This window comes from Artibeus jamaicensis, unplaced genomic scaffold (genome assembly GCF_021234435.1).
Source record: "Artibeus jamaicensis isolate MK-2021 breed Jamaican fruit bat unplaced genomic scaffold, CSHL_Jam_final contig_233, whole genome shotgun sequence".
NCBI lineage: Eukaryota > Metazoa > Chordata > Mammalia > Chiroptera > Phyllostomidae > Artibeus > Artibeus jamaicensis.
Window position 1 is genome coordinate 40,875,021 of NW_026521486.1, and position 26,100 is coordinate 40,901,120.

General features: G+C 38.3%; 1 protein-coding gene across 12 annotated transcripts in view; it reads right to left on the minus strand.

Moving 5' to 3' along the window:
* Positions 1 to 5,712: 5,712 nt before the first annotated feature.
* The window catches only part of KIF21A (kinesin family member 21A), a 136,542-nt gene continuing 116,154 nt past the window's right edge, over positions 5,713 to 26,100 (minus strand). For 5 of the 12 annotated variants that reach the window (XM_053661579.1, XM_053661586.1, XM_053661581.1 and 2 more), the window contains 9 exons: positions 25,814 to 25,852; positions 25,115 to 25,129; positions 20,969 to 21,105; positions 19,136 to 19,316; positions 17,377 to 17,541; positions 15,204 to 15,321; positions 13,377 to 13,547; positions 11,922 to 12,121; positions 5,713 to 6,970 (listed from right to left, as the gene is read on the minus strand). In XM_053661579.1, the coding sequence (XP_053517554.1) occupies positions 6,877 to 6,970; positions 11,922 to 12,121; positions 13,377 to 13,547; positions 15,204 to 15,321; positions 17,377 to 17,541; positions 19,136 to 19,316; positions 20,969 to 21,105; positions 25,115 to 25,129; positions 25,814 to 25,852 (1,120 nt within the window). In that variant the 3' untranslated portion in view covers positions 5,713 to 6,876. The remainder of the gene's footprint in view (positions 6,971 to 11,921; positions 12,122 to 13,376; positions 13,548 to 15,203; positions 15,322 to 17,376; positions 17,542 to 19,135; positions 19,317 to 20,968; positions 21,106 to 25,114; positions 25,130 to 25,813; positions 25,853 to 26,100) is intronic. The other 7 variants (XM_053661588.1, XM_053661583.1, XM_053661589.1 and 4 more) reach the window with 2 other exon arrangements.

Genomic DNA, 26,100 nt, shown 5'->3' on the forward strand with positions numbered 1-26,100 from the left:
GCAGAAGGTGACTGAAATAAAATTTTATTTGGAAAACATCACTGTGGAGAACAGTCGGGAGAGGCGACCAGAGGAGAGGAAACCAAAGAGGAGGATGTGGCAGGAGTCGGTCAGAGAGGTGATGGTGGGTAGCAGCCCGAGAATGGAGGGAGGTTAGAAAAATGTGAGGGATGTGGTGCGAGAGCTGATGTGGCTGGTGAGGGAGGAGGAGGGGCCAGGGATCACTTCTAGGCTTTGACTTCTATCTCCTTCCCACCCTGGCACTACATCCATCCAACTAACCCGCCTGGATCCATGGGGTTGGTTGCTCATCTCCCTTACCCCAGTGTCCCAATGGTCCTTTACAGAGGCCTTTGTCTCTCACATCCTTCAGCTACTCTTTTATTTTCAAGGCTGCTGCCCTGCTTCAGGTCCTTGAAATCTCTCCCCTGGGTTATCCCCACAGCCCCTAGGAGTTTTTCCATGTCCAACATGCCTCCTTCAATGCATTTGCACAGCACTACCACAGTGATTTGTCATATTGAGAAGCTTTTGTTGGTCTCACCACGGTGGGCCAGAGTTCAAGGTCCTTAACTGTTTTTATCTGGCTCCTGACCCATCACTCATTCCTCTGTGGAATTCTCCTTTTACCCCTGCCTTCTTATTTTTATTCCCTGCTGCTACTTCTCTAAACCGAAACTCAAGCATCACCTCTCAGAGAAAGAGAGAGAACAACCTTCAGTTTTTTGTTTACCTGAGATAAAGGTAGATCAAAGCCAGTCCAAGACTTTCTCCACAATAGTACAACTGACTCTTAAATAACGCAGGGCTTAGGGGTGTGGGCAGGTGATCTGTGCCTGGCCAAGCCCTCCAGGGAATCCTGACTATGCCCTGCTGATGAGGAGAAGCCCTGACGTAGACTAACCCGAACAGTTCCTGGGGGATCCCTGAACTGCATGGACTATGACAGGGCAGCATGAACCCTTGAATTAACTCTGGAGAAGACGACACTGTGTCTCAGAGTCGGCCCAACTCGAGACTAACTCTCCTCTCTACGTTAGGTTGCAGTTTAATCCTTTTTCATTTTAATAATACAAACTTTTCAGAACACTAAGAGCTCAGCCAAATAGTTTTCATGCACCCCCTATTCCCTATCATATGCCATGCGCAATCATTTCTAGCTATTATTTTTTTCCCTACCTGAAGGTAGGAATCTTTAATTATTCAAGTGAGCTGCCGAGGTGTCATCGCTCACACAATGATGGGTCCATTGACCATTTCCCACTCCCACCCTACAGCTAGCCCCTGCAAGGAACTACCAGACCTCGTTGAATCAGCAAAGGCGTTGTTCTCAGCCTGCAAACTACTCTCCTTAAGGCAGAAATGATGGGCTCAAGGAGAAATCGAGCTTTGGCTTATTTGGGATACAAAGGGACAAGATTTTTCTGACCTGTTTATGGAAAACTGCACATCAGATATAGTAACGAAGCAAGGAGACTACACTAAGGCTCTTTAAGCACAGTATTGCTGATGTGTTTATCCTCAGTCCAAGCAGTTAGTCATGGAGTAAGGACACAGTGATCTTGACATGCCTGGTTTAAGGAAAACAGACAAGACATCTTAATGATCTATGAAACAGGAAAATGTCTATTACCTGGAATTACAAACCCCTCCTGGTGATTTTTCTGTGAGTCTCTCTTAGGAATGTGAACTAGATAAAACCACTTTAATCCAGGGGAATGTTTAACATGAATGTGTCAGAAAAAGAAACCTGTCTCCAGTTGTTATTTCTCTGTTGCTGAAACTCGGGGTCCAAGAGATGGTCCTCATTTGTCTTGGGCTTTGATCCAGCTTATAAGCTGTGGTTCTTAGCTGCAAATAACAGCAGCCAACTCTTCCAATTCAAACAGAAAAGAAATTTGCTAGAGATTATCAGGTAATATTTCCAGAGGGGCCAGAAAATGAGGTTTGGCAGTTATGAAACCAAGAAAGATGTCAAGGGTCGTGTCTCACAGCTGGTTGCTTCCTCCTGCCCTAGGCACAGGCCCCACGGCCTACGCACCAGTGATGACACTCAAACTTCTTCCCCTGCATCCCTGGAAAGTGGCATTAGCTCCCACCACCTGCAGCACAGAGATTCAGTGAAAGTGCCAACATTTCTATGTCACTAGGTTCCAAGCCAGTGGTTCTAATGAGCCAAATCTGTTACCTGCCATCCTGGCCACAAGACGGGGTGTGGACAATGAGAAACCAGCATCTACAGCGAGAGGTGTAATTCCAAAACGGGAGTGCCCCTAACGTAGAAAATTGTTCAAAGGTGCTAAGAAATCCAAAATGGCAGCACATATCTACCAGATCAAGATTTAGGATCCTCCAAAAGTTCACACCCCGATTTCATTCACTTCCTTGCCACCGGGTGGGGTGGAGGCTGCAGCGCACCGGTTACAGCCACCCGAGTGCTCGCTGCGGGCCGACGGCTCCGCGGAGACCAGGAGGCAGCACCCCAGTGTCTTGCCGAGGGCTGCGCGCTACCCGCTCGGAGCCCACGGACGTCGTAAGGAATCCTCAATTAGCAACATTCTTATCAGAAAGTTCAATCATTCATAGAATAATGAGCTATAAATCCAAGAGAAACTGTTTATATGCCATCTTGTCCAAATCCTTCTATTTAAATGGCTGATTTATTATCGCTTTTATTTGAGGCACATGTGACAGAAGATACTGCGGTGCTTCACAGTTTGAATTTTTAATGAAAAATTACATGGAGCCAGGGTGTTCTGAACCAATATTTTTAAGGGAAGAAATTTATCATTTTTAGACTGACTTTGCCTAATAAGGAACAGGTTAGTCTTAGGCAGCGAAGCTTGAAGAGTGAACCAACCAGCTGGGCTGGCTTTTTACTACCCTACAGGTATCTTTGTTCACGTTAGGGGAAAAAAATGCCTTCCTTAATACACTTCAGGACTCCATATGCTGAAAATTATCACCGTCTTATTGTATGTTAAAAAACAAGATGATTGGCTGCCGTGTACCCTGAACTTGTTTGAGTAAATACATAAATCTATCTTCCTGGGGTATAAACTGCGTGAAAGTCCTCATAACCACTCCCTGTCTGCAGAAAACCTCTTCTAGAACGTATGTGGTTAAGTCATTAACTACAGAGCCATATGCTGTATTAGTCAGACTGCTCTAACAAATCTTCGATTTTAGTGGCTCACACAGAATGGGAGTTTCTCTCTTCTGAGCAGCAATCTGGACAAGCGGTTGGCAAAGCATAGCCTGTGGGTGCATAGGCCTGGTGGAAGCCAGCTGAAATGTGGAACCCACACTGAAAGAAAGTCTGAAAAAGGTGGCCTGTGCTCTTCCTGAATCTCATACACACCAAAACACATTAGACGGGTCTTGGGATATCATCTGCCATGTATGATGTGGTGGACATTTGTCACAAATGTCAGTCTGGCAGAATCCACTCCGATATTGCACTTTACCAGTTCTAAGATGCACACTTTTCTTTTGGAATTAAACATCAGTGAACTTGGGTACTTCTTATCATCAGTGGTATCTTAGATTCTCCCTATTTCAGGGGACAACAGTCAGAAACAAAGGAGGAGAGGAAATGATCAGCAAATGCTGGCCATTACAATTATGAACAACCATAAAAAAAAAGAGGGGGATTCATGGAAGCTGTGACATTTGAGAACTATCTGGGCTTCGCACCATGTTTAGAAACTAGAAAGACAGATAACCATTATTTTTGTACCATAACGCACCAATATAGAAATCTGTGCATTTTATTATGCCTGTCATCTGCAAACACCAAATTCCAGCCATCGGCACCTGCACAGTGGTTGGCAAATCAAATCCCCAGCAACACAGTGGGAATACAACCTGTTTATTCCGAGACTGAAAACAATGTAAAATGATCATGAGGTAAGGTACAGGCAATGCTTACAGCAACATGAAACAACTGTGTTATATATTAACATTCATTTAAATGTTTATAAAAGACTCCACATCCGCTGGGAATTAAATAAATAAATGTGAACACAATGTGCAAAACTTTGTCACTATTCTTTAGCTATAGAGATTCGAATTTGTAAGAAGAAATGTATCTTCAAAAAAAGATGCTATTTTGGAAAGGCAAGGCATATACTTCCTACATAGCATGAGATAGCCCATTTTAAAGTTTTAGAGAGGCACTATTCTGTTTTGAGTCATCATTAATCATCCTGGATGGCATCTTTAGAGGTTAAGACTATCTCTTGTTGGTTCCTAAAATAGCCCCCTCCCTCCATCCATGTAGGGCAAGAGACAGACCCCTGTAGACTGGTGGGCGGCAGGCTTCAAGAACAAGGAAACTTACACGAGGCTTGTCTTGGGGGACCACAAGATGAGCAGCTCTCTGTCCCTGCTGGCCAAAATCTTAAAAGTTTATGCTGAGGCCTTGAGTCGGTTTGGTCATCAAATCCTGTCCCCGTGCTCTCAACACCTGACTCTCTCAAAGCTACATCCTTTAACAGCCCTGGAGAGGAGCGGTGGGTGGAACGGTCAGGTGCAGACACTTACCTTCCAAAAACGGGTGGGGTGAGGAGCCACTGACTGCCTGAGGCCAGCTGGCAGGTCAACCAGTGATCACATCCTCTTGATGGCTTCTCCCAGCACCTTTCAAAATTAAATCTTAAGAGGACTGACTTTTTTACATGCTCATTTTAATTGCATGAGTCAATAAACTCTGACTGAGCCTCCAGCACTTGAAAAGGGAAAAGAGACACAGGGCTTTGTATTCTGCACAAGCAAACACAGGATCACATAACAGACCCTTCACTGAACTCACTGTTAGGCTCAGATGCCTCCAATAGGTTCTACGGCACCCAGGTTTCGCCCATCAGAGAACTTACTAGCTGTTACACAAGTGCTGGATTTATTCTCTCCATGCCAGAGGGCAAGCCTCATTTCAGCCTTGTAATTTCTTCATCCCTAGTACCTGGCCCAGCATATACTCTACAAACATTTATTTAATAAGTTAATCATCAAATTGTTGAGCAATACTCCTGTGAAAAGAAACACTCAGAGTACTGAATTTCAAAATAGTCCTGACAATGTCTCTTGGGTGAAGGCGTGGTATCTTCCCTCAGGAAAGAAGGCAAAACTACAAAGTAGCTGAGTTGCTCTTTCATAGGAAAATCTTTTCTTTCAAATGTTTTTTTTTAATATTTCACTCTTAATAGAACATAAACACGAAAGACAGGAAACAAAAACATACCATTTAACAAGTCACATGGGACCTAGGTCAAGCCACAGAACGCTGCTGGGACCCCAGAAGTACCTCCACACCCCTCCACGCCCCAAAGCTCCTCCTGCAACACCCCTGGTCACCGCTCCCTCTGCGTCTTCTCCAGTAACCAGGCACCATCGTCCTAAAGTTTATGGGGATGATTTATATTTGTTTTACCATCTATGTTCTAATTCCTAAATTATCTAGGGTGATTAAATTCCTCTAAATAGTGATCTTCCTTTGTTCATCAAGATTAGGTTACAGTTAAAAAAAAGAAAAAAATAGATTATGGTTTAAACTTTTCAAGAATACATCATGCCTAGTGAGCAAAGCAAGTAATGGATATGACATGCTGGATCACAAAAAGAAAAAAGGCTTTCCTTATATTACACAAGGCAAAATAAAGTTTTATAAACATTGACCACTTTCATATAATTAGAAAAAGAACAGAATAAAAATAATTCATAGCAACATGTTTATTTAAGCCCTAGCTAAGCTTTCATGTACAAGCAGGTATTTTCAGGAAAAATGAAAGTCACAAGACAACAGTTTCAAATGTTACACTGTCTAAATAAAAGTGAAACTTGCAGAATTTACAAATTAATATTCTGAGCAGACAAAAATTATACATCCTTTTGTAAAATCCAATCTACAGCATTTAAAAATTCATACAGTTACAAAGTAAGACATTCTCTCTTTACAATCTACCTATTTACATAGCTTTTCCCACCACAGACACAGTTTTCATCATAGCTACCAAGTTTGCAAACATAGTGTATTTAAAATATATTTAGCAGCATATAAAAAATTAGGTAAAAGGGCAATGAAACACTACTATTAAATAAAAATCAAACTAAAAGGTGATCATAGAAACAACTCCATAGGAAAATAGATCAAAATATATTTCTGTTAGTTTCCCATCACAGAATGTATGCACTAACGAAACAATGTAACGGCATTTTAGTCCTGAGCACAGGATACAACACAGCTGCAAAACTTTGGTCAGTACAAGTAAACGTCAACATGTAACACAAACTGTTTAACATTCTTTGTTAGCAGATCAAGGTCAATTCCACCTTATGAAAAATCATCAACACTATTCCCATGATATTTTTTCCCATTACATTAAGAGAGCTTTGAAATTTGGGATTCTTCCACAGACTGATATAAATACAAGGCAAAGAGACTACGATTTGACTAACATTTCCGATATGTTTAAATACAGTAAATCATCTGAACAGCCTATACGAATGAGTTGACAGTGGGTTGCTTTCTATTCCAAGTGTATTTTCTGACTGTCACGAAAGCAGACATTTTATAATTCAAATACTTTGAGAGTGTTTTTTTATAGCTAGTCACGAAAACCCAGCCGCCATAAAAGTGCGAATCAAGCAGTATATCAGTTACAGGGCATTTATGTACTTAGAGATGTTAGTATTAAGCACACAGGATAGGACACAATTTTACTAGAAAAACACTTATATTCAGAAGCTGGATTCAGATATATTTTCCAGTTAATCCCATTCACAAGTTTTTGCCTAATAAATATAGGGTAACATTTTCCATGAAGAATATACAGAGTATTATCACAGTATTCAGTTTATGACTATCTTCATTCATGCTTAATTACTGGCAATGTCTTCCCCCAGATCTCCCGTGTCCGAGATTTGACCATCTTGTACATTGCGAGCCTTCCAAATTCTCACAGTTCGATCACTAAAAAAAACCAATAAATTAAAGTGAACATGAGTAAAGAGGCAGGAAGATAAAAAAACAGCTCCTAGAATTACTTATCATGGAAACATTTTACGAATAAGGTCTTTAACACATATAAGTAAAAATGGACCTTGTCTCACAGGCATATCTAACAGGCACCCATAATGATGACATTAAAAGTAGCTCATATTATAAGAGTGGGTGCCAGGCACTGTTTCTATGTGCCCTTTACATATATTGATGCATTTAATTGTCTCTAACTACCACAAGAGGTAGATGGTGCTATTATTCCCCTTTTCATTGATGAGCAAATTGAGGTGCAGAAGGGAAGTAATTTGCCCAAGATCACAAAGGAAGTAATAGAGCCAAGACTGGACTCCAGACAGCCTGGCTACAGGGCCCAATGTCTTAGCCACTCTACTGCGCTCATTACTACAGAAAACAAGGTGTGCCGTAACATATGGTCAGGGGCCGTCAGTCACAACAGCCCAGAGTCGGGACAGAGGGAGGCCTCTGGGAAGGAAGAGGGTGTGGGCAGGGGTGTCAGGGACTTGGTGAACCTGGAAGGAGTAAGGAAGAATTATGTGTGGATGAAATCAGCACAAACACACAGAAAAATCAAGAAGCTATTGGGAAGTGGATTAATACTCCACCTACCATAGAACATAAAATATACAAAGTGTTTTTTGTTCACCCAATATGTGGGTACTGAGGACCACTCTACATAATTACATTTCTTACCATGTCTCTTATGGCTTAAAGGGAATGTTGCTTTTCTCCAATTTCCTAATAAACCCAAAGCCAAAAGAAAGAGTTTCCATAGAGTTTAACAGTAGAAGGGACTTCAGAGATTACACAATCCATTTCAAGGATAAGAAGAATCTAGTGACTCGTTTACTAGGTAACACAGTAGAGGGCAGAGTGAAGCCTAGAACCCAGGCTTTCTAATTTTAATCCATAATCTTCTCACTGCTAAGAGTTCTCATCATGAGAAGAAAAAACAATATTTTCCTTTTCCTTTTCATTTTTGCATCTCTGTGGGTGATGGGCGTTAACTAAATTTATTGTTGTAGTCATTTCACAATCTAAGTCAAATCACTATGCTGTACACCTTAAACTTATACAGCACCATATGCCTATTAGATCTCAATGAAACCGGAAGGAAAATAGTAATCAATCTCAACTGCCTACATGGCACATGTTCATGAATAACAGCAAGGATGTATGTTTATTCATCCACTTATACATCTAAATCCATTTATTCATTTAACCATCCACTCAACAAGTGTTTTTTTTTCCAACAAATGTTTATTAAGAACTTGCTGTGTTCCAGGTACTATCCTAGGTGCTTAGGATAAATTACACATAAACAAACAGACAAACATAACCCTAAGCATTTTAGCAAAAGGAACTCGATAATAAACCATAATAAATAATTAAATTATAAAGTTTATTAGAAAGTAATAAATGTTATAGAAAAAGACAGACCATGGTAAAGGGGACTGGTGGATGGATGTCAGGTCAGGATGTCAGAAGGCAAAGCATTGCAGTGAAAGGGAGCAGCCAGGGCAAATGTCCTAAGGCAGTAGTGAACTTGGAATGTCTAAGGACCAGCAAAGAGGTTATCGAAGTTGCAAGAGAAAAAACAAGCCAGAGTACTTGAAAGTCAGGTGAGAGAGGTAATAGCTGCTCAGAGGGTCAGATCAAATACAAACTCTACTCCAGGTTAATGAAAGACTCCTGCAAAGTTTTGAGCACAGAAGGAATATGATTTGTCTCAGGAGACTTAAAACACTTCCATGTTGAGAACAGACTACCTAGAGGCAAGGGGCCTTGTTTAGGAGACTACTGTCATAATCCAAGGGCTGGCCATGACAGATCAGTGGGGTAGCAGAAGAAGTGAAGAGAAGTGGTCAGATTGAGGTACAGTTTAAAGGTAGAACCAACAGGATTTGCTGATGGATTAGACATGGAGTATGACAGAAAGGGAGGGATGAAGGGTCCTGGCCAAGCAACACAGAGGAAAGTGAAGTCATCAACTGAGATGGAGAAGTCTATAAAATGAGAAGTTTCTCAGGCAGATTGGGAGTTCAGTTTTGGACATATTAAGTTCAAGTGGACTGAACTTCCACTACTGGTCATAACAGAGCACCTGGTGCCAGGTTGGCTCTCCTAATGTAAACAAAATAAAAACTTAACAAAATACGTGGAACAAAACTTTTCCGGCCCCCAGCAATGGGTGGCGTGGGGCTGAGGTCCCTGAGCAAAGTGAAACAGGGAAGGTGAGCTCTGTGTCAGCACTGACTTCGGGCCCAGAAGCTCTTTCCAGACAACAGTACAGGAAGGGGCAATCTAAGCAGAGAACCACAAGACCACTGAGTTGGAGACCTAGAATTGAAAATCTGCGAAGTAGCTGGAATTTGTGAAGCCAAGTAGAAGAGAGAAGAGAGCTAGTCAGAAAGAACTACGGAGCTATGGGGAAAGAACTCCATAAATCTACACAGAGGGCCCATAACATCAGATGGGAGGCTAAGTTGCACAGGAAAGAGTAAGACTAAAGCCAGACAAAAAACAAACATTAGTGAGCTCTAAGTTGAGTGATTTCCAGAGTTCACAGAGGGCTATGAGATGTTTAAGTTCTGATCAGCAAAGTAGAGTTATCATCAGACACTCAGAATATTTGGTAGAAATATAAGAGTTAAAAACAAGTCTCAAAAAGATGAAGCCACACCACAAGTAACTTAACTGCCTGACAAGAGCCAACAGTCTTTAAAGGAATACAATGGAATCCAGATACTGAAAACACATTATAATATTCAACATCCAGAAAAACATTACTTGACATAAAAGAAACAGAAGAAGTGAAACCCATCATTATTAAAAAAAAATCAATCAATGGCAACAGATCCAGAAATATCAGATAGGATAAATTCTATACAAGGACTGTACAATTTACTATACAAGGGTTTTACAATTACTATACAGGTTATGAACTGCCTCAGTTTCAGCACCTTAATGAATTAAGTCTTCATAAGCCTTATGAAGCACTTAGAACAATACAAATATTTTCTTTAAATAACAAATAAATTAGTAGTACTAATTTGAAAAGAGGCCTTTTCATTCTATTGGCTATTTTTCTATTTAAAGTTATATAGTAAATATACTACCATCTAATAGACTATGGACAAACTGAGAAAAAGTTCAGGTCTTCAAAAATAAGACACTACGATGGAAGAGAGGCAAATACAATCAATCACACCTCACCCACCAGACCACAGTGATACAGGACACTTCTGTGGTCCTATACTGAGAGTCCCGCAGCTCTGCAGGGGTTTCATCATCCTCAGTAAATTACCAAGGGGCACAGCAAGTTTTCAAGGGAATACACAAAGGTGGTGGCTCTTCAAGCGATGCGTGGTAGAAATAGCATTAATGAAGGTGAGCACTTTAGAGATGAAAAAAAGTAACTCTAAATAAGAAGAGGGACTTGACGGAAACAGCACAAATTATAAGAGATACCCCAGAAACATAGCAGGGGTTTCAAAACGAAATCAGGGTAACCATGCATTTAGAATAGACAAATCAAGAAGGTGCTCAAATTAAATTAAGTAACATGACTGATGCACAAGTGACCTAAGGAGATTTTCAAGACAGATATTCACAAGAAACTGCATTTTATTTGGATGAGACCAAGGCCTCACATTGTAGTGCATACGATCTCCTTTCCTGGGTCCTTAGACATACGATGCCATTTTGTATGGTCACATCTCTCCACTTCATTCAAGCATCTTCTTCAATGCCACGTTCTCAATGAGCCATCACAGCCCACCCTATTATGTAACCCCTGCCCCATGATATTCTTTTTTAAAAATATACTTTATTTTTTTAAAGATTTTATTTATTCATTTCCAGAGAGAAGGGAAGGGAGGGAGAAAGAGAGGGAAAGAAATATCAATGTGTGGTTGCCTTTCATGCACCCCCTACTGGGGACCTGGCCCACAATGCAGGCATGTGCCCTGACTGGGAATCAAACCAGAGACCTTTTGCTTCGCAGGTTGGCACCCAATCCACTGAGCCATACCAGCCAGGGTGCCCTATGATATACTTATCACCCCTTCCCTGCTGTATTTTTCTCTATAGCACATACCATGATTTAACATATTTCACTTATTTATTTTCTTGTTTTCTCATTGGAATCTAAATCTTGGTTTGGGTCTGTTGTGCTCACTTTTCTATTCCTAAGGGCCTGGGACAGTGCCTGGCACAGTGGAGACTCATCATGAACGAATAAGAACAAATGAATCAGTCAACCCAGCCTCCATAAGAAGGAGGTAGCAGATGTTTTTATTATGTACTTATACTTTTAAAGAAGGTAGAATGGGCCTTAAGAGATATTTTGAAGACTTGTTCAAAATGTACAGAAAAGCAAGTTTGTTGACCTTCTGGAGAAAAAAAAATAGAAATCAGTCATCTGGAAGTAAACTTCTTGGTATGAGCAGAGTGGTAATACAGGAAAAACGCTGTTATGCAGGCTGGGGAGCCTAAACTCAGTACCCGCAGTATACATCAGAAAACATGAATAAGACATCTTTGGGGGGGTATTGTATTTTTCCATTACCATTTAGTTGCCTTCTAGCCTCCTCCTCTCCGCAATCACCCCACAGCTGTCCGTGTCCTTGAGTCCGTTCTCCTTTTTGCTCAATTCTTCCACCCCCAACCCTCTCCCCAACCCTTAGCTGTCATCCTGCTCTGTCTATGAGTCTGTCTCTATGTTGCTTCTTAGTTCAGTCCACACATCTTAAGGCAGACATACAAGCAGACATGAGAATCACTATAATAAAACGTGAATTTCAAAGTTTTCATGTTCTATGTTTCCAGATATTTACAACTTATTCATGAAATCTGAACACCAGTAGCCAATATAGAGAAAAATCACATATGTAAAACTTACTCAGATGCAGTGAAAATGTGGGTGGAATTAACACATATGGCATTGATAGGACTATCATGACCCTTCATCTCTCCGACTGGCACAAAAGTGTCCATGTCCCAGAGCTTCAGAATGCCCCCTCTGCAGCCGCTGAGCAAACCTGGCTGGCCTGGCACCACTCCCAGGGCACAGACCCAGTCCTTGTGTGCATTCGGGACTTGCTGAGAGAAAACAGAGAAACCAGAAGCTTAAGAGGAGCCTTCCAAATGTAGATTTTCACACCCAAAAAAGTTACACTTTTATGGACAAAACTCAACTTTTGGAATGTTGAATGACCTGGAAATTGTGAAAATTATTTTTCTAAGCAATCACTCTTAGGGACTTAAAGGAATAAATTTGTACTTTGCTTTCTAATGTGCCTAATTGCCATCAGTGTTATCAGTGTCAAAGGCCTATAATGTTAAACATCTATAGAATCTAACAAATCTGGAAAGTATACAAAATTTTCAAGCCTCACATCCTCTTCACAGGTAGTAAACATCTCACCTTCTCAAAATGTATGGAACACAACAAGTCTGAACACAACAGCCTGGTATGCAGACGCTAAGGACTGCCTCAAAAAACAGTGCTTCGAACTTCTGGTAAAGAACATGGAGGCCTAAAGCTCTTTGTAGAAGACTGGAACTAACCTGTATGTTTATAATTAGTGGACAGTAATTATAAGATCGGACTGTATAACTATCTTTTAGGCACAAATATTTTTATAGACACAATATAGATATCACATCATGAACTATAAAAGCTTGTGAATGCAATACAGGCACCTGTTGCCATTTTTTCTATTAATATTCATGCTACTTGTTCATTTTGGTTTTATTGCATCACAACCAAGACAGTGGTAGCAACTGCAATACACACACCTGTACATGTGCAGGGGAAAGGTTGAAATTGAGAATAATTTCACCTGTTAACTAATTTCTTCTCCTGGGAATTAGAAGACACCAATACTCCAATGTATTGACAAAACACTTCAACCCAACCGCTGTTCTACAGGAAATGGGAGAACCATCACTTTTGGATGCACGAAGGTATAAGGTGAAGAATCACCTGCACTACTTTGACTTTAGCTAAATTTGGTTCTCTATGAAATATGTGTACCTAAAACAAAACAAAATAAGCAACTGTAACTGCTTTACTCCAAGACTAGTTTTATTTCATGTGCATGAGACAATGCCAGATCTTTCAACTTCTACCAGTGTCTACTGTCCCCTGATCTATGAGGAATTAAGTGTTGACTGTTGTCCTTCTCATAGTTAGTAACTCAGGTGGGTGACAATGAAACACTCCTGAAGAGGAAGCCCTCATTAATATTTTCCTAAACAATGAAGATCTACATGGAGGCTCTTCAAATTCTTACATGGACTACTAAGTGGCTCTGAAGTACCCACTCCACTCCATGAAAAGGTTCTACGTTACCTGCAGAAGGTCTTTTTGTGCTAAGTCCCATTTCTTGATTCCATTATCTCTGGACCCACTAAACAAGTTATCCCCTTGTATGGTTAGAGCCTCGATGCCATCATAATGAGGCGGCTCAAAATTGTGGGTGGGACTCACGGTTCCAAGAGCTCCTTCAGTTACATCGAACATCTAAAAAAGGCAGAAAGAAAGCAGTAGTTATATTTAACTTAAAATAAACACGTATGTGTGTTCAGTCACAGCAACACATGCACATGTGTACTAACCAGATACAATTTGTTTTTTTAGAGCATCTTCTCATTAGTTAACTAAGTTAACCTGATGTGAACCACTCAGGATGAACCTGCGTCCTATGTGCACAGTACTTTTGCTTACATGTCACATGTGGACTTCTAAGAAAGGAAATAAATTTCTTCATGTACAAGTATACAAAAGATATGCTTACTAATAAAAATACTAAATATCAACCTAGTTAAAATTCAAATAAATGATGTGATTGTTATTTTAACACTATTAGAAAGCTCTGCAGCCCTGGTAGTCATCTCAAATTGCCCTAACATTTTATTTTAGTACAAAACACTTCAACCCAACCGCTGAAACCTTTCCCTTATTTCAAAAATTTTCGCTCCCCTCATTTGCCCTCATCTCTCTAAGCTGTTGATCTGGCGGGTTCCTGAAAAGGTCAGCATGATTGGTAGTATATATTTTGGATCCTTTTCTACATTTCAAAGTTTCCTTTTATCTTTAAATACTCTCTTGTCCTTCCCTTCCTTTCTGATGCTAAAATGAACTTACTTCTTCCCAAGTTTCACATCTCTGATCTGATTCTAACTCTTTCTACCACCTTCATCGACTGTCATTTCATTCTCCTCCTTAGCTTTTCTTCTCCACTGAGCCCATTTCCTAAGCATATAACCACACTCAAGTCTACTAAATACAAAATCTTCTCCCCTTATGTCATTCTGTTTTCTTTTTTAAGTTTTATTTATTTTTATTGTTGACATTATTGCTGATGTCCCCATATCCCCTGCCCCTTCCTCCCAGTCCCAGCAAACCCTTCCCTCTGGCCACCATCACACTATTGTCTGTATGTGTATATATGTATAAATGTAAATGTATACATATGTATGTGTGCACACATATATATTTCTTTGGCCAATCCCTTCACGTTTCACCCAGCCTCCCCAGTCTATTTTCAAGCCACCTGATTTTCTCTCTTAACCAAAGCTTCTGCAAAGAGTACTCACACTCTGTCTCCTGTACTGTGTCCCCTTTTTACTCCTATTGGTTCTCATAGGTATTCCCCAAGGCTGGGTCCTGTCAACTTCTCTCTCCTTTGCCCATGTCATTCTCTAACTCCCTGAGCATCTGCTTCTATCTGAATGGCTGCCAAACCCTCATGTCTAGTTATAAGTCACCATGAGCTCTGGACTTGCCTTTCTAATAGCCTGTGGGCCTCCATGAAGATGTCCTCTGCTAGTATCCCACATTTAACATTTCCAGAATCAAACTATACATTTTCCTCACCTTATCTCCTAATTTTATAAATCTGAAAACCATAATATGCATAGTATAAAAGATGGTGAAAATGAGACTTAAGTATTAGTTGGGTGACTGAGTTCAAATCTTTAAAATCCCTCCCAACCTATCTTCTATCAAAAATGAGAATACATCATTAAATAAGATGATAAAATCAGGAACTCTTTAAGAAACAAAAGATAAAGAAAAAAGCAATGGCTAAAAATAGTGAAAAAAAATTTGATTAAGAGAAAGGGTGAATGACTTTGAACGCTTCAGAACGTAACTCAGCAACTCCCTCACACGTACTTTGATGTAATGGTCCTTGGAGCCGGTGACGATCAGGTCTTGTCCACTGGAAACCTGGTCTACAGTAAGGCACATGACAGGGCCCAGGTGTCCCGTTAACTTTCCCGTAGACTGAAACCTTTAAAAAGAAAGAAAAATAATTTTCTTTGAAAATATTTCTCAGCATGCTAGGGCCAAGCTTCAATATAAATAATCTATGTTCTTTAATAAAATAGTTCGCTAACATATTTTTTATTTTAGCTCCACCACTGTGCAACTGTGTTCAAACTAGAGTTTTTAAAAATGGCCAAACTGATTTATTCTATAATGGAAGTGGAAGAGTTCTAAAGAAGTTATTCCGAAGCTGACTGATGTCATTTAGGTAATAAACAAAGAGGAAATAAAAGTCCAAAAAATGGCAAGTGACTAATATTAACTCCAACCTGAGTGCAGATAAACCTCAATCTGTTAAATGTCCAAACATGTGCTACACATATGACTGATGCTATTAGGTCCAAATGAGACTGATTAAAACAACTATGTCACTAATGTAACTTACTTGATCAATAACACAGTGAAAATGAGGTTATTTTATTAAAGACACAAATACTCTCACATATACAAATACACATACAAGCACTCATATATACACACATATACATACATACACCTAATGCACACACGAGTATATATGTACATTAGAAAACAGGTGGTACATTTCATCAGTTATTAGAAAGATATGAAAATGACCAGAACATATATCTGGCTGGTAGAGAAATGTATGATGTCAATCGATAGGGACTGACAATAAATCTTTGTTTCACAGTCCTACCTGAAATCAAACTGCCAGAAGACAGAGATGTCTTTGGCTTTCAGGGTATTTGTTTCTCAAAAACTATTCTCTTAGTTACTTGGTTAAGATGAATCTATATTTAATCATGTTGCTGAAATCAACCAGGTTTCACACAATCTAACTTTTCAGCAAAATAAAACAGTGTAAAGATTTTCAAAAGCTGGTACCTTTCCTGCCTCATGTGTCACAATCGGACCCCTTTCTTCAATGGTGGCCCTAATGCGTGTCAAATTTAACATCTTCAAAAATAAAGCAATTCCTCACTTTTCCAATATCCTTCAATAGCACTCTTAAATTTTCTACATTTTGCTTCTAAAATAGCAACAGGACAGTGGTTCCTCTCTTCTTCTCCCTCATCCATCTATAAATGATGCTTATTATCCTTTCTCAGTCATCTGTTGAAACATTATAACTAGTTATTCCCAAACTTTCTCAAATAAATATCTCTTTATCCCTTTTAATTACCACTGAGCAAGCCCTTCTACATTGGGGGTACCCTGTACTGCCCCAATTGAAACCTTGACTCAGCATCCTGTAACTGCCGGTTAACTGCCTTTATCCTCCACTGTAACATGAGCTCTAAGGAGGCAGATACCACACTTGTCTGGCGTAGTTTTCTTCCCCGGAACTGACACAGTGCTGGGGCAGTGCCTGCGGCGACTGATGTTGAGTGAGTGTCTGTTAACTAGTAAGTGAGTATGCCATTGCTGCCCCGTGTTAAGAACTAGAAAAGACACTAAAACACTCAACGGAAAGATAAAAGCTCATTGTTCATGGCATATGAAAATCCAATCAAAGATGCAATGACTTACATTTCAATGTATCAACCATTTTTGTCTTTGGAGCCACTTTACCTTCTTCATACATTCATACATACACCCACACATACACACACATATATATTTCATATTCACAAAAACCCTTTAAGGTTTTATGCCCACATTTGTTCAATTAAGTTTACAAATGGAAATATTGGAGATAATAAGAAGTTTAAATAATGTTGCAAAAAGTAATTCTTTCAAAGGTACTGGTAAAACTAGGGTGAGGATCCTGATCTATTTCCAGCAAACAACACAATCTGTAAACAAATATTTTAAAAGGCTAAGGTTTCAATTCCATTTTCCTTCATACACATTTTCCCAGGCAATGCAATTGAAAAGAAAGAAACCTGTGAGTTTACTAATGAGAGCAAAAGAGGCTCTTAAGGGTGTTGAGCTGAACAGAAAAGCCTATGATGTTTACATTAATTTCTGGGTTATAAAAATTGGGTTTCACATGCATAGTACTGTCTGAAAGTTGTATTTTCCATATGTAAGAAACACATTTTCATCGGAATTCTACCTTTTAAGATCCCACATTCTGACAGCATTTCCAGAAGCTGCGTAAAGAAAAGTGCCAGTTGGGTTCAGTGCAATCTGATTGATCTGGTTCTCCCCAGAAGGAATAGCTACTGTCCGGCTGGTACTTGCAGAACAAGCATCTCCAAGGGAAACTTGGCCTGAAGATCTTAACAGAGACAGAAACAAAGAAACAAAAAAGTCACACATTTCGCACATGAGTTCAGCGTAAAGCTCCTTGAATCTCCAGGAGACCTGCTATAAGCAACAAAAGATCCGTGCCCTATTTGGTCACCGTATGCACAGAACCGAGGATGGCACCTCACTGGCACTTCAAGTGTTTTGAATGAATAAAACCAGATGACACAGCTTAAAACTCTTAATTTGCAATCCTATTATAAAGCTAAGGAATTATAAGCCCTGAGTCAGGAATGATTAAGTTATCAGAAAAAATTATGTGACAAAGATTTTTTTAAAGAAAAAAGGTAATTCATTTTCCTGCAGCTTCCAGAAGCCCCCTGAGGGCCAGACCAATCGATATCCCTTTTGTGTCTGAGATATGTCTGTTTCTCCCTGACTGGTGTGGCCCAGTTTGTGGGGCAATGTCCTGCAAAGTGGAAGGTCCACAGTTCGATTCCCAGTCAGGGAACATGCCTGGGTTGCATGTTTGGTCTGCTCAGGGCATATATGAAAGGCAATCAATCAATATTTTTCTTACATTGATGTTTCTCCCCTTCTCTTTCTCCATCCCTTCCTCTCTCTTTAAAAATAAATAAATAAAGTTAAAAAATTGTTTCCTTGTATTAAAGACTCTGAGGACTTTTAAAATTACTTCCAGTGTTTGTTCACTTTAGCCCACTCACACGCAGTATTTACCATGTGCTAAAAACTCAAACAAAACTTATTTCTACTTCCTTGGATAAATTCTAAATGATTAGTATGTTTTTAAATTTTGAAACACCTTCTCAACTAACTTCTAAAATATCAAGTTATAAACAATCTTTTCAAATTTGACTTTAGGGAGTTAATTAAATTGGTAATTTTCTAACATCTTTTTAAATAAAATTTCCTTCAAGAGACTTGTATACAGTATGATAAATAATTAGTATTCCTCCAAATAAAAATGAATAATTAATGGCTAATAATCCCTGCCTTACAAATTATTAATCCCTATTCTAAATCCCTAATTTTAGTAAAAATGAACCTTTCCTATGCTCCCTTCTCTTATTTAAACCAGCAAACTTCACCTCCATTTCAATTATAAAATAGTTCATCAATCTTATGGCAAAAAGAATCATTATTTGCTCCACATTTTAAAGACACACATAATAACAGACACAGAAAACAAACTCATTCTCCAACTGTCTACTATGACCTGCAGCTATAAAATGTCTGCTAATAACAAAGCAGTAAAAGTTCATTTCCCTCAATAAACCTATCGATTATTCAATACCTGCCAACTGAAGAGTACAGATACTTCTTAACTGTCTACAATGGTGATTTACACCATTTTCCAGGGAGTGGTAATCATTTGAAGCAAGCAACATAAACCATTTAACCACATCAAATAGCATATGATTTATCCCTTCCTGTTTGGTATTGAGCCCTCATATTTTATTTTCTCAATAGCTTTTTACCCTGGGTTCTTATTGTAAACATTACCGCATCCTTTTGGAAGTGGATAGGTATAAATAAATAAAAATGCTTTGATAGCGCTATCTTTTCTTGTGTTTTCTTACGCTACTCGTCCTTAAATTACTTACGTCAGCGTTCGAATGCATTTGGCCGAGTCTCTGATATCCCACACCTTAATATAAGATGTCGACACAGTGAAGACCAGACTTGTATAATTACAGTATTTCACAGATACGACATTGTTGGGATGGCCTCCCAGCGACATTATCTCCTGTCCGGTCACCAGATTCCACACTTTACACGTACGATCTAAAACAAATAATTGAAAAAGGGGAGACACTGTCAATATAAACTAAATTGGGTTCTCTTAACAATAAAAGTTATTTAAACAAGTTCTCTCCTATGAGAAGGAAATGCAGTAGGAAAAACAGTAATGATTCCATCAATCTGCCACAGGCCTCCGGCCTCCATCCCTAACCCTCTGCAGCAGGTTCAAGGGCAAAGTAGGTGTAAAGGACTAGACAAAAGCCAGAAGACTGGTTGTATGCATTATGTGGTATTAAAAATCATTATATCAAATTCTGAAATACTCTCACCAAACAAGTGTTGCTTCAAATGGCCCAGATTTAACATGGCCATCCCAAACCAGCCTCTTCCTGCTGATTCACGTTCTACCCTGATCACGTCTCCACCCCTTCAAAACACACCACATGCATAAACACAAACACCTTTCTTTTCCACGGGTCACAGCATGATAGATTTAATTTTGATGCAAAAACTCTAAACATAGAACTATTCTACTTTGTTTTTCTGATATGTTGACTATCTAATTATCCCGTAGAGAGAGATTTAATTTGAATCATTAGAAAAGGGTATTTCCCCAGAGCAGATTATCTTTACATAGGGAACTATTTGCCATTATTTACAGTTCATAAGTTCTAGCTGGATTCTTATACATCTCTCCACAGACAATTAAGCAATCAATGTGTTCTGATTAAACTGAGTCTTGTAACATACCTGAATACTAAGTAACTTTTACTAGCTCCCCAAATTACGGTATGTGCTTCCTTTCTACCTTTCTAGCTGCACTGTCTACTTGTTTCTTTTACACATACTCCACTAGTCAACCCAATTGGACTTACTTTCAAACACATCCCAGTTTTACCTCCATGTCTCCACTCATGTTGTTCTGTAATCTTGGTTGCCGATCCTTACCTATCGATATTCAAACCATCTTCCAAGGTTCAATGCATATGCCTTCTTGTTAAAGCTTATTTCCTACAGCTTGCCAAATCTCTCCCTTTTCCAAAACCCCAAACTCTTGGGCCAGAATGATTCAAAGCACACACAGTTAATTTCTAGCTACCTACGATCGTACCAAAGGGGTTGAGTGCAGGTTTGGAGATGAGTGGACCTGGATTTCCAATCCTGGCTCTTCCACTTACTAGCTGAATCTTTCTGGGAGAATTATTTAATTTATTGAATCCTCAGTGTCTTCATTTGTAAAACGAGGATGCCAAATGTATGTCATTGGGGTTGTGGTGAGAATTAAAGATATAATTCTATACTGTCTAGAGATATAGTTTCTATAGTGTCTAGCATAATCTCTGATATACAGTAAGTATTCAAGAAATGGTAGTTGGTACCCATCTTATTTTCTTTACCACACTCTACATTCTAATGGCCTTTTGTAAATTTTTAGGTAAACTGCACCTCTAAGCTCAGGGCTTGCATCTGGGAGATGGAGTCTCTCAAGGGTCTATTTACATAATATCAACAGTGATTTTCCATACTTCCTGACTATGAAATGATTATACAGTTTACACAATTCAGGGGTTGAACCACATTCTCAGATTCCTAAAGGTTTTAAGCAGATTCACTTTTATTTTCAAAGCTTGTTAAAAATGTAATCATTTTTAAAAAGAATCTGTTAAATAACCCCATGAAACAACTCCCAGCACCTTTTGATCCAGTGAAGAGGAGATCGTCGGTGGAATCCACACACAGCACGGCTTTCGTGTGCCCTTCAGCTACGTGAACACACTGAAGTGCAGAAGCTCTGATTCCTTTCGAAGCAGGAAATGGGTTGATTATGCCCCTGAAGTGGGGGGGGGGAAGACAACTTCAGTAGTTATATTGTGAAACTAATTTTAGTTTTTCTCTGACTTTAGTAAGTCTTTCTAAGTAATTAGTAATAAAATCATAGTGCTCCCTCGTCTCTTTTTAAAGCAAAAGGACAGTGACAACGTGTGAAACTGCAATAGTAGTGATGGAGTGCATCAACAATTAGGCACCAGAGAGCAGTGGCATTCTCCAAAGAGCAAAGCCTGCAATACATTTGGGCTCTCTTATTAACAATTTCATCTCTTCTAAGTTTAATGAGGCAATATGGGGAGCTGTTTCAGTGTCATGAATTCTGGCAAATAAAAACGTATACATCATAATAATGGGAAGCTGTGGTTCTATCTCATGCGAGATTTTTACTCTATGTCAAAAAGAACATCCTTGAGAATGTATAACACATACCACCTAAAAGACTAAGAAAGCAAATTTCAAACAAGTCTGAAAAAGAAAGGATAAGACTGAATGGACAGAATTCTAAGGCGAGAATGGTTCACACATATCAAAAATTTAAAGAAAACACTCAATCTCAAAGAAGATAAAAGGTTGAGAATTTAAAAGAACAGTGAGGTTCTGTAAGGATATTTCCCATAAGCTTAATGTTCCTGGAGTTTCTGCTTTATGCTACTGGTCTAAGAACTCTGGAAATTCACAGATTATCAAAACATTATTCTTATTCTTAAAAAGTTTCATTCAACCCTGGATGGTAGCTCAGTGGTTGAGTGCTGGTCTGCGAACCAAAGGGTCACCAGTTGGATTCCCAGTCAGGGCACCTGCCCGGGTTGTAGGCCAGGTTCCCATAAGGGTTGTGCAAGAGGCAACCAACCAGTCATTGATGTTTCTCTGCCTCTCTTTCTCACTCCCTTCCCCTTTCTCTAAAAATAAATAAATAAAATATTTTTTAAAAAGTTTCAGGATGTGAACTGAAATAATTGTGTCAGGAAGATTAAAGATAAATAAGAATTAAGATGTGATAAATACATCAGTCAGATGTATCTTTGCTTTGAGCAGGAAGAAAAATTATGTTGAAATATGTTCATTACTCAAGACAGATGGCATAATATTAAGACAAATACAGGGATTTAAAAAATTTGTTTCTTTCTTCTTGATGAAAGAAAACAAACTTTAAGATACACAGGACAAAAACGACTAAGAGGAAGTATGAAGCCAAGCTAAGTAGAGCTAACAATGGAGACATTTGATAAGTTCAAGTATTTCAGTTTTTGAAGCATTATATCACAGGTGTTTGAAAGGGTGTGCCATTGTGGTGACAAAAATCAATGGAGCACCTCCACAGGTACTCTAAGCGGATCAATAAAGAAGGCAAATCAGACAGACCCAATTCCAAAAATTAGGAAAAAAGTGGATTTCAGAAATTACGGATGAATAAAATAATTATAAACACACACAAAAAGGCTCATCAATGAGAGATAACATGAGCTTATTGATCTCATGAAGGAAGTTCTTTATAGGGTTACTAGGCAACGAAACAAGGGAAAGTCAGATTCATACTATATATGTTGACTCCCATGAGGCTCAGACAATAAGCCTTTCCAATGATATCCCTGTGAACATGGTGGGTTAGTGTGAAACTGTTGTGGTAAGGTAGTTTCATCGGTGTTCACAGTAACACCTAAGGAATCAACGTTCTTATCGGCCCGAAAGGAGGTCTTCAAAACCCAGTCTATTTTTTTATAGCCCGAAATACAGAAATAGTATGTTTATTAAACTGATACATTATAAAGCTGGTTACTATGTTGTATTGCCTAGAAAAATGATTGGAACAAAATTCATTTGTTGTTAAGTGCATACTTAGGATGAAAATAATAATTGAATAAAATTTAAATATAAAATTTAAGTCAAAGTTATAACAGAATGCTTGAAGAAGGAAAAGGGCTTAATGGTAGGTTATATTTAAAACTAAAACAATTTACTTATTGAATACAAGATCAATGGATTGATAATGAATGGTTCTCCCAACACTTTCAATGACCTGCTCAACTGAAGTAAATATTTCAGGAGAAATAAAGTGATAGAGCTACTGTATTCTTCTGAGACCACATTTGGAATGGAGTTGAGTTCCAGATGCCACATCTTAAAAGCATTGAAAAATTAGACACCTTCTAAAACAGCAGACGCGGAATGAAGGGTCTGTAGACCATCTCACATGATGAGCAGAGGATGAAACTAGACCTACACAGATGATGAAGGAACATTCATTGGAGAGCACACGACAGCTGTGTGTATAAAGAACTGTGCCATACACAGAAAAAGAGGCATTGGGTTAATTCTGGTCCAGCTCAAGAGGACTGATGAAAGACCAATGAATAGAAATTTAAAGGAGATAAATTTAGGCTTAGTATTAAAAAAAACTTTATTTTTAGGGTCAAGTACAATGATTTCAAAAAGAAAAAGAAGCTCTGCATCCTAGAAATGATATCAGGAATTGTTATCACTAGATACATTATTTGGGTACATGTGTCAATTTGAGAATCTTGAAATTAATGCTCAGTAACTTGTTTGTATAGGAATTTAAACAGATTACAACTGAATGGGAGCAAAATGTCCCCCAAAGCCTGAATCTGACATTCTGAAATCCCATGTTCTGAAATCCTCCTGCTGATGTGAGGCTATTAGCTATGATCTGATGCCATCAAACTAATGCTTCAAATGTTCAGAGATGTGATGAATGCTTGGTTAATTGCTACTGTTACACCTCAAACAGAACATATATGTATGTATATTCAAACGAGCTGACTATAAAGAAAAAAATTCATGGTAACAGTCTAAGAACAGTTTTTGATTTGCATTTAATGATACCAATCATCCTAAGGAAAAAAATCAGTAGCCTCAATTGTGAGGTACTATGTCTCCAAAAAATTTTCTTTCTTTAAATTATCGGTTTATCCTTAGAATTTATTAAATACCATCTTCCCCGATGGTATATTGAGTTGGCCAAAAAGTCCATTTAGTTTTTTCTGTAAGATAAAAGACATATTTCTCAATTTCACCAATAACTTTTTTGATTTGGATATTTTGAGTATGTTAACTACCTTCCATGTGGTATAATGCTGATTGTTCTCAATTAATGTCTCAATTTGATCACTATCCACTTCAACTGGTCTACCTAACCATGGAGCATCATTCAGTGAGAAATCTCCAGCTGGAAACTTCATAAACCACTTTTGACACATTTGATCAATCAAAGCACCTTGTACGTACACTGCACATTTTTTTTTTGCATTTCAGTGTTTTTGCCTTTCTTGAAATAACAAAGCATAATATTCTGAAAATGTTGCATATTCTCTTCCCTCTCTGACATTAAAATAACTATATAATAATTCACCAATTTTGATTTTTTAAATGCAAGCTGTAACAATACATTCTAACAAATTTTTTTGAATGAAGTTAAAGACAACTAAGTGCTACTAGAGCCATCTTATAGGGGAGAAAAAAACAAAGTTTTTGGCCAACCCAATAACATCCAACACAACTTTGTGATTCAAGAATGTATTCAATGTTCCCCTGTCGCAGAACACCAGTACCATTTTGTCATGTCCAAGGTTGTCCCATCACAAAAGTGTTGAGGAAACAATTCCCACCAGTGACTTAAGTACAACACAGCCCCTGGGGGACACCTTCATTTGTATGTGTTTTACTATCATTGATTATTCACATTTCTGAAGAAAAACAATTATAACATTAAATATAGCATTTTATTAATTAGATACCAAAAATGCTCTCAAATATTCACGCTACAGAATATAGAAACTGCACTATGGAAATACAGAAATTGGAAACATACATCCCTTGTATTTTTTCTATTAGGATTAATCTATTCACATTCTGAAATATAAAAATCAACCTTAAAATAGTGGAAGCTAAGGATAAATTTTGCAAATTTGTAAACTAAACCTTACTAAAGGGGAAAAAGAAACAGGTAATACTGTGAATGAGAGTAACTGCACCGCTGTCCCCCTGCCTACCTTCTGGAGGATCTACTGATGATCAGCAAAATGGCCATAAAACAGGGGAAACGAGTGCAAAAGAGAGAAGACAAATGATAAGTGTGAAGAGAAAATGATAGAGAGGAAGAGAGAGAAATTAAGGGTTCAAAAAGATCCATAACATGAAAAAATGCAACTCTTATTTTAAAAGTAGCATAATCAGTAGAAAATACTTATTTTTTTTTAAAAAAAGCTCTTCTACACTCTATTTCTTCCTATAGTTTGTTATCATAATATCCTTTCATTCTAGCATATCTTTATTTTGAATAAGAAAATGTGCCATAAACTCTTTATTTCAAATTGCTAAGCAAACAAGAAAAAATAATCGTATTCACCCTCCCACACTCTAAGGTATTGGAAATAAAAAAAAACTATTGAGGAGTAAACTTTCTTGAAATTGGTATTCACAGAACTTAATTACTTCTAAAGAAAAAAATTAGATCACATATAGAAAACAAATATGACAATTTTTTATGTTATTTTACAAGAAAAGTTAACTACTACTTTGTCGAAAATGTACATCATGAAATGTTAAAATTAATATATTTTAAAATATTAGTGCATTTATATGGTTTACAATTCGCTATACATGCAACAAGAATAAGACTTGCTTAGAGTTTCTAGAAAGGCTAGAACATCATGAAATGCCAGAATATAGAAAAGGTAGAAAGAAAGTACCTGTGTACCTCCGACAGAGAGGAATCACTTTCATCAGACCTACAGTGAAAGAGTTAGAGTTATGAGGAGAAAGAATGCAGATCAATAGATAAAGACACTGAGATTGAACTGAAAATCAACAGTATGAATAATAGAAATACAGCAAACACTTCCTTTATACTGCCCAACTTTTCTATTTGCACTGGATATCAGCAAATTCAGTAAACTATTTGATTCTTATCATATCTACCAAGACTTCAGGGCAAAAAAAAAATTCTATTACTGATCCACAGAATCTATCTACCCTT